This window comes from Carlito syrichta, unplaced genomic scaffold, assembly GCF_000164805.1.
Source record: "Carlito syrichta isolate Samal-C Ts95f unplaced genomic scaffold, Tarsius_syrichta-2.0.1 Scaffold120796, whole genome shotgun sequence".
In the NCBI taxonomy this organism is placed as follows: Eukaryota; Metazoa; Chordata; class Mammalia; order Primates; family Tarsiidae; genus Carlito; species Carlito syrichta.
The window spans coordinates 77,492-86,935 of record NW_007064892.1 but is presented as its reverse complement, the minus strand read 5'-3'; the positions used below and the strand labels follow the sequence as shown (position 1 = coordinate 86,935).

Genomic DNA, 9,444 nt, shown 5'->3' with positions numbered 1-9,444 from the left:
CAACAGACTTGGTATATATATAAGAATGAATCTGACTTGAGGGTTGAATCATCTAAGAACCTTCACAGGCACGAGCAAGTAAAACTGAAAACTAAGTTTATTTTTGAGAAATGCCTTCACTTTCTAAGTTATTTTTAAAAGTCATACTCATTAAGGAACTACTAAGTATTTTTTAATTAGGAAAAAAAAAATCAACCCATAATTGCTTATGTGGTAGATATAAGTAAATGCTATATAAGGAAACGAAACTATTTGAAAACATGGCTATATTACCAAGGAACGTTTATTTTCATTTCTAGTCCTACATGCCAGAGTACTGCAAAAAAGTAGACACGCGTCGCCCTGCTGTAGTGCTTTGGTAGTCTGTGTGTTGATGTGCACAGACAACAGCAGGGTGAAGCCAGTGCTAACGTAAAATATTTAAGGTTATATTAACTAAAGAGTAGCATTTCTAAGGTATTTTGAATATGAGGTCATTTGGTACTTTTCAGTAGGTAGAAGGATAGGAATATGGGAAAATGGCTTAATACCAGTGTTTGTTGTTTGTGTGTGACATTGTATGGTTTGACCCTCTAGGATAATTGTTTTCGTCCATAGATAAAAAATTTGAATTACTTAAATAATTAGATTTTTACTTTTGAGAGGTCTTGTTACAATGGACTCACTATTTTGAGAGAATTTGCATATATATATGTATATGTATATATATATATATACACACACACACACACACACACACACACACACACACCAGTCATTATCTGTTTGTTCCTTAATACAATTTCAACTTGGACAGATTCTAGTTAAGCCATAAGTCAATGTGTTAACTTGTTTTGATTAAAGAATTTTTCTATCAAACTTTACTAGTAAATTACTTCTTTGCTATTTACAAGAGTACATGATGGGATTCTGGATTTGCTGCCAAGGAAATAATTTCTCAGTTAACTAGTCATAGAGATTATGTTGTTTGGGAAGACAGAGTAACTAACCAGTGAGCTCAAGATGATTAAAAATGCGACCGGGGGGTGGGGGGAGGAGACAAAACATCAGTGAGGGTGCATGATCCCAGTCCTGGCGAAGTGGGGCCCAGTGAGAGGCCCAAACCTGTGCGTAACCACTTATGTACCTAATCCTGACTTGATAAAAATAAAGGAAATATTGTTTATCTACTGTTTACCCTCCTTTCTGTCCCCTGACCCGCCAGATGAGAAGCCACAGAGTATTCAACTTCTGGAGATACATCAGCAATTTGATGATTTATGTCTGTTTTCCTAGGCTGATCTTGCTCTAACCAGTTGATATATGTACAGAGTCTTATAAATAGTTATCAAGAACTTCCAGGAGCATTGGCTTAACTTAAATTGTGTATTTGGTCAAAACTCTGTAACTGAATCAGCCACCAAGAACAAATTTCAATGAGATAGCACCGCCCCCAAAGAGAGTATATATAATTTCATGTGTATTTTTTCATCATTAGATAAAAGAGTAAGTTATATACAACCCCGCAGAATTGGTTGTTGAAGGTTTTCTCTGCTGCTTGGAGAAATATCAGATACACCATCTGCATCAAGCGAATCTGACTGGGACCTTGCATATGAAGTTTGACAAGAGAACCTTAAACCTCATGACTGCTTTTATCGTCAGTTATTTCAAAGAGTATGATAGATTTTACCCAGTTTCTGCTGATACAATAATGTAGTATACGTTCCTACCCACACATACTTACCTGGTTACAGATGTCAGGTCGAGGTAAGGTCTGCCAATCTAATTCTGAATAAGAGGAAAGATGTTATAGGGCTCTGTGAGTACTTTGCTAATAACTTTTATCACATTGGCAGGAGAAGGTACAATATGTTGGAAATAGCATCCACATACCACTAAGCCCTTAAGAATTCTACAAAGAAGTTGGTATAATAGGTATAATAGGTTTATACATACTTGTGTTGGGTGATTCTGCAACACACAGATATTAAAGATAACTGATCTCTCAGGAAAATAAAAATGTATAATTATCCTTAAAGGGTACTGAAGGATACTGAGAAGGAACTGAGAAGGATGTTTTTTTGGTATTTTTTTTTGAGTTGGAGTCTCACTCTGTCGCCCAGACTAGAGTGCAGTGGCCACTCCCAGCCACCGCAGCCTCCACCTGCTGGGCTCCAGTGATCCTTCCGCCTCGGCCTTCCAAGTAGCTGGAACTACAGGCGTGCACTACCACACCCGGTTAATTTTTTGATTTTATTGTAGAGATGAGGTCTCGCCAAGTTGCCCAGGCGGGTCTCGAACCCGTGGGCTCAGGCAGTCTACTCACTTCAGCCTCCCAAAGCGCGGGATTACAGGCTGAGCCACCAAGCCTGGCTGAGAAAGATGTTTAATAGCGATTCCTTTTCTATATATAGGGACTTGTGTGGATATGCACCCACTGTTACATCAAAATGAAATTCGTTTCAACCACAAAGGAGGCTGACTGATAAATTCATGGCAAATTTAATAGGCATGTGGTGTTGAATAAATTTAAAATAGGTATAACGAAATGCTGTCTTGGATCAGGGATTATAGCTCCAAAACATACAAAGTTAAAAATTTCTTTTGACTTGAATTTGGTGAGCTACCTGTATAAATGACACCCAACACAGGCAAACTGAGGGAGTAACCTGGTTAGCCGTTCTTCTTGTTAACCTGAAGAACTGTAAGAATTCTCAAGAAGTGATGAAACAGGGATTCCAGCAGCAATAATGCTGGAACTGGTACGTTTCTTCTCTGTCCCCTAAAATGAATTGATTGGCACCACACATAGAATAATGCACTGTGACTATAATTAACTTTCTGGAATTCGCTGTTCTGAGTATGAAGTGAAAATGAGTAAAAGTAAACAGACCCTTGCAACGTAAGACCTTTAAGGAATGCATTCTTAAAAATAAAGGAATCAGGCCGGGCAAAGTGGCTCATGCCTATGATCCCAGCACTTTGGGAGGCTGAAAGTGGGAGGATGGCTTGAGCCCAGGAGTTCGAGACCACTCTGGGCAGCATAATGAGAATGCGTCTCTACAAAAACTCAGAAAATTAGCCAGGCATAGTAGCATGCACCTAGCATTCCAGTTACTTGGGAGGCTGAGGCAGAAACATCACCTGAGCCCAGGAGTTCAAGGCTGTGTGCCATCATGCCACTGTGCTCCAGCCTGGGTTAGAGTGAGACCCTGTCATAGAAAAAATAATCAAAAGTTTACCTGTTGCATTTCAGGATTGGGTAAATCACTTATTTATCTTAAATCTATGTTTTTCCAGCAAAATTTCAACCTGCTAAATCTTAAGCATCGTTGAATACACTAAAGTAGAAGTTCAGGCACAACATGAGTCAGCCACGGAGGGGCCTCTCAGTTCTTTGTGCTGATCTTCTGAGTACTGACTGAGTCAATGATGGAAACACCACCAGACATACCAGAAATGGGTGCGTGTCATCTCCAAACCAGTTAACTGGATATGTGGCATTTAAGTCCATAAAACATACTCCACTGTCAGTCTTAAACACACAGGCCTACAGTTTTCCTCAGATTTTGATTTATATGGTAAATGTCTGCTTTTAGCCATCCAAATGTGCAATTCAGTCGAATTTAAATACAACCTAGGGGAAAGAAAGCGAAACTTAAATGTCTATTGTAAATGATGCAGTTAAAATCTATTTTCATAGCATTAAATCTTAAACCATATTAAGTTTTCCACCCAAAGAAGCTTCCAAAGAATATTTAAATACAGACAGCTACAATTTTCTCTCATGATCTAGACCTGGGAATTAAGTTTCTTTCTTTCTCTTTGGCTCAGAATAAGAGTAACTAGGATTATCATGATAAGGAGACTAGAAGGGTTGAACAGTGGGCCAGAAAAAGTCATGTCCCTGTTTCCTCGTTATGCTTACAGAATATTGGTATAATTGCCCAAGAATAAGTGAGCCGGAACTAGCAATCAAGTAGGAACTTAAATTGTCCACGTTCCATGTCCCTATGGTCATACAAAATGTACTTTTTAAAAATCATATTAAGTTGACATTTTAAATTCAAAGCATGTGATTCACAAGAAGTTTGTCAAGAAACGAAGCTTCAATTTAAATGCTACTTCATTACAGTCATGAGCATATACGTGATCTTTTACATCCATTACTCACGTAGCGAGGCTCATTAAAATGTCTTAGGCGCCCAGTTTCTATCATATAAAACCTAACATTACAAAAGAGCCCTGTATAAGATTACATGACCCAACAGCTATTCTTGATTCTGCAGTACTCATTAAGTAACTTACTCCTTTCCCTAATTTTTATCACAGATGCTTGAAGGATCTTTACCTTGGAAGCCTCAAGGTAGGAGGTGATGGGTGTAGCTCTCACATTCTCCAGAGAATTTCCAAAATACTTCTACCACTTGATGTGTCATTAACTGAGTGCTACCACGGGCAAAAAACACTCTGGACAGAAAATGAAATGGGCAAGCCACAGACGGGGAGAAAGAAGCAGGATACATGCATCTGATAAAGCATTTATATTTAGAATGTATAAAACACGTCTACAGCTCAATAAGATACCCATTTAAATGGGTAAAAACCACTAAACTAAAAGCATACTTTGCATAAATACTAAATCAAATAACTGAATCTACCAAACATTAAGTACAATCAAGTTAGTTGAGGAGAAAATCTGTGATTCTGACTCTTTCTTTCGGTAGCTTTAGCCGCTTGCTCCGGGTGGGTCCTGTCCTCGGCAGCATTTCTTGAAGACAAAGCAGCCATCAAGAGCACGGTTATTTCACGTGCACTTTTGTGGGGGGGTGGGGGGGGCCTTTCAGGTAAAGGTTCCAGGATCCACGTAAGGAAACGCAAGGAATTCGCCCAGCTTGTTGCCGTCGGGGCCATAGTGCAGCATTCGGAAGCAGGCGTCACAAAAGAAACAAGGGTCCGCTGGCGCAAAACTGTCATTGTTCGTCACCCACCTGCGGTTTTCGGAAAAAGACGCGGCACGTCATCACAGTCAGGTTTCTCATGCTTCGTCCTACTCTGGATTACGAGCGGCAGTATGTAAACGTGGCATTCCCACGCTTTCCTCATCAGTCTACATTACTGACACATCATAACCCTTCATGTGATTTTGTATGCACACAGAGAGGCATGCCACTGCCAGCATTCCACAAAGCAAAGGCGCGTCTAACACTAAGAAACACTGCGGGGGGGCATACCGCATCCACAAGGGTCCTGATAACGCACATGTGTATGCCTAATCCCGAATTGTGCCCCACATCTTTAAAATAAAAATTAAAAAAAAAGAAACACTGCAGAGAGCCGTTTGTTTGTAAGACTTCCCCTTAAAGCTAAGTAAAGAGTAGACCTCTCTCTGAAAACATCAGACGTCTGCCACAACATGCCGATTCTCCAAGCGACTTACTGATGAGAGACCATGATAAGGGATTACAGATCTGATAAAACACTTTTGCCGATCTTTTTTTTTTGCGAGTTGGAGTCTCACTCTTGTTGCCCAGACTGGAGTTCAGTAACACGCTCACGGCCACCTGGGCTCAAGCGATCCTTCTGCCGTGGCCTTCCAAGTAGCTGGCACTACACATGCATGCCACCACACCCAGCTAGTTTTTGTGATTTATGGTAGAGACGAGGTCTCACCAAGTTGCGCAGGCTGGTCTTGAACCCTCAGGATAAGGCAAACCTCTTTGCCTTGGCCTCCCAAAAAGTGCTGGGATGACAGGCTGAGCCACCACACCTAGCCGCCTAATTTATCTTCTTAGCAGGTAAATGAGCACCAGTTAACTTGAAAACTACAACTGTTTGACCCAGCATTCAGAGCATAACGTTACGATATGGAGCTTATACAAATGGGAATATAGGCAACATTATTAAATTGAGATTGTATTCCACTGTATTCAAACTCTGCTTCTCATGGAATGTTCGATTTTTAACAATTTTGTTTTTGTCTAATCTGTTTTCCTGTTGATCTTTCAGAAAAGTATACTGTGGTAGGGAAGATGAAAGAAGCTGAAGATGCAGGTGGAGACCCTTATCCTAAATGCTTGGAACCAAAAGTATTCCAAATTTCAGATTTTTTTGAATATTGGAATATTTGTATTATGCTATATATACTTAACTGGTAGGGCATTCCAAATCTGAAAATCCAAAATGCTCCAATGATAATTTCCTTTGAGCATTATGCTGGCACTCAAAAAGTTTCAGATTCTGCATTTCTGATTTTCAGCTTTGGGGTGCTCAGCCGGTACTAAATTCACCCCTTTCCTGAGTCAGACTTTTGGACTCGGATCTACAGTAAGAGATGCCTTACAATCTAAACATGCAGAATCACATAAAGTTAAAAAAAAATAACTTGTGGTAGAGGCAGGGTCTTGCTATGTTGCCCCAGCTGGTCTTGAACTCCTGGCCCCAGTTAATCCTCCTGCCTCAGCCCCCCCCAAAGCACTGGTATTACAGATGTGAGGCACTGTGCCCAACCAAAAATGTTTTTTGTTTTTTTTGAGTTGGAGTCTCACTCTGTCGCCCAGACTGGAGTGCACTGGCCACTCCCGGCCACCGCAGCCTCGACCTGCTGGGCTCTGGCGATCCTTCCACCTCAGCCTTCCGAGTAGCCGGAATTACAGGCATGCGCTACCACGCCCAGCTGATTTTTTGATTTATTGTAGAGATGAGGTATCGCTGTTCAGGCGGGTCTCGAACCGGCGGGCTCAGGCAGTCCACTTACCTCGGCCTCCCAAAGGGCTGGGATTACAGGCTGAGCCACTGAGCCCAGCTCAAAAATGTTATACAACTATATTTTGACCTCATTAGTGAAGTGTCATTTCATCGACAAGCTGTGGGATGAGGCTGATAATAAAACACAGACAGTAGGCAGAACGTGGCTCCCTGAGCGCTGTATCAACCCTGAATTCCAACCTACCCCCAAACTTATGTACATATGATCATGTTTCCTTATTGCTTAAAAATAATAGTTTTAGCCTGCTAATCTGAGCGTAGCACTTCTCTACTAGACATATTTACAAACTAAAGTACAAAAGGAAAAACTGAGCTGGGCTCGGTGGCTCAGTCTGTAATCCCACGCCTCTGGGAGGCTGAGGTGAGTGGACTGCCTGAGCCTGCGGGTTCAAGACCCACCTAGGCAACTTGGCGAGCCCTCATCTCTACAATAAATAAAAAACTTTGCCGGGCGTGGTAGCGCGTGACTGTAGTTGGAAGGCTGAGGTGGAAGGTCGAGGCTGCAGTGGCCGGGAGCAGCCACTGCACTCCAGTCTGGGTGACAGTGAGACTCCGATTCAAAAAAAAAAAAGGGAAAACTGAAATATCAAAAGTCAAAAGTACTTAACTACTGAAAACTAACACTTCTCAAAGAAAAATGTAAGCATCACTCACCTGGCAGTGTACATTTTACAAACAAAACATTTTCTGGTCCACAGCCAGTGCTTCTTGATAAGGAGGGGATAGAGTGTCCTATCCACGCAGTCATCATGGTGCACAAGCCTTTGGTTCATGAGAAAATAAATGAAAACATTAAAGGGCAAATTTTTATGTTTGCAGAGAAATACATCTGACCCTCAACATTAGGAATATAGATATTTTCGATTTTTGCTTATGAAAGATTCATATTAATTACTTCCTTCACCACACTGGACTAAATTGTGTTCCATAGAATACTTTCTCCAAAACAAGGTTCTCTCTCCGAGAGACTCCTCAGATTCCTTTATGTGCACCATAACCCTCTAAGAGGAAGCTATTGTATGCAGAACTTAATGCTTCTATTCCATCAGAAAATCCTTACTACTTAACATTTAGTACCTTTGTATGGAGCATAGTTTGAGCAGGGCTACTCAGTGATATTTAACCTAGATCAACTGGTTGTTACAAGGTGGCTCTTGATTTTTAATGTCCCCTTTATTAAAATCTAAATCTGGTTCCTGGCATAATATGAACCGGTAGAATTTTAGTTTTAGGCGTCAGAATTACGAAACTTTAAAAAATTCGAAGTGAAAGTTAATCTCCAACTCTGCCACTAATCAGCACCATGGCTTTGGGTAGATTCCTTAAACCATGACAGACCTCAGATGATTTTTCTGAAAAAGGAAAGAATGGCACAAAATTATTCTAAAAGTTCCTGACAATTCTAAATTTGATTTTTTTTTTTTTTTGGTAAGAAAGAGTAGTGGTGTATTAGACAATGACTAAACTTTTGATAGCTAGTAGTGTGTAAAAGCACTGAATGAATAAACTTGTAAGAAGAAAATGACTGGTGGTCTAAATTGCCTTTAAAAAGTCCCACACTGCAAACTCATAGTAAGTGCAAATTGCTCTTTCTCTATCAAGAAAACAGATCCTCATTTCTTTTGTTTCCTGCTCATTAAGAAGCTGCCTTGAGTTTAAGGGCCACGTTTTTATCCTTTAGCCTCAGCCAGCACTGTTTATATGCCTACACTGTAGGAAACACAAGGTTAGTAAGACTAGTCAGTGAGCAATCAATCGTGGATTGTTTTCCAGCTTAAGTTTATTATGAGGCAAGTACATTCTCCCACACTTGAATGGAAGATCAGGCAGAACAGCTTACATAACATTTTAATAACAACAGACACACATGTACTATATGCAATTCTGAAAGTCACATAAATCCAAGGTTGACGGGCTCTCCTTCTCCTCCTTCTCTAGGGGCAGCTATTTTCCATTCTCAACTGTTTCTTCAGAATTTAGCTCTTCTCTATAGAATGACTATAATTTTGGCTTAAACAGGTATTTAGTGTTTAAATTATGACGAATTAATGCGGTTGCCAACCAAGCCACACAACTGACTATATTTTCCTTTCACCGTGTAACATTCTGTTTTCTACCTACTAATTCCTTTGCTCTTTCCAGTGTACTTGTCACTAATTCAGTTCTCTTTCCTCTTCTTTTGGAGAGACAGGGTTTCACTGCTGCCCACACTGGAATGCAGTGGTATGATCCGAGCTCACTGTGGCCTGGAACTCAGGCTCAAGCAGTCCTCCTGTCTCAGCCTCTCAAGCAGCTGGGATTACAGACATCTGTCACCACACCTGACTTATTTTTTAGTTTTTGTAGAGATAAGGCCTCACTATGTATCCCAGGCTCGAACTCTTGGGCTCAAGTGATCCTCCTGCCACGGTCTCCTAAAGTGCTGGGATCACAGGCGTGAGCCACTGTACCCAGTAAGTTCCCTATTATCTCTTGTAAAAGTGAACGTCATGTCAATTTGAGTTAAATACCTATAGGGGGATCTATCAGTTCAATTTCCCTTCCAGACAGCCTTCCTGAGTTCTTTTTTTTTTTGAGTTGGAGTCTCACTCTATCACCCAGACTGGAGTACAGCCTCGAGCTGCTGGGCTCCGACGATCCTTCTGCCTCAGCCTTCCAAGTAGCTGGAACTACAGGCGTGCGCTACCACACCCG

The 9,444-nt window shown here is 41.0% G+C and overlaps 1 protein-coding gene across 1 annotated transcript in view; it reads right to left on the bottom strand.

Moving 5' to 3' along the window:
* Nucleotides 1-4,511: 4,511 nt before the first annotated feature.
* The window catches only part of SNAPC3 (small nuclear RNA activating complex polypeptide 3), a 36,208-nt gene continuing 31,275 nt past the window's right edge, over nucleotides 4,512-9,444 (bottom strand). The window contains exons 8-9 of the mRNA XM_008048188.2: nucleotides 7,405-7,512; nucleotides 4,512-4,973 (exon numbers count right to left, since the gene is read on the bottom strand). Of these exons, the coding sequence (XP_008046379.2) occupies nucleotides 4,826-4,973; nucleotides 7,405-7,512 (256 nt within the window). The 3' untranslated portion in view covers nucleotides 4,512-4,825. The remainder of the gene's footprint in view (nucleotides 4,974-7,404; nucleotides 7,513-9,444) is intronic.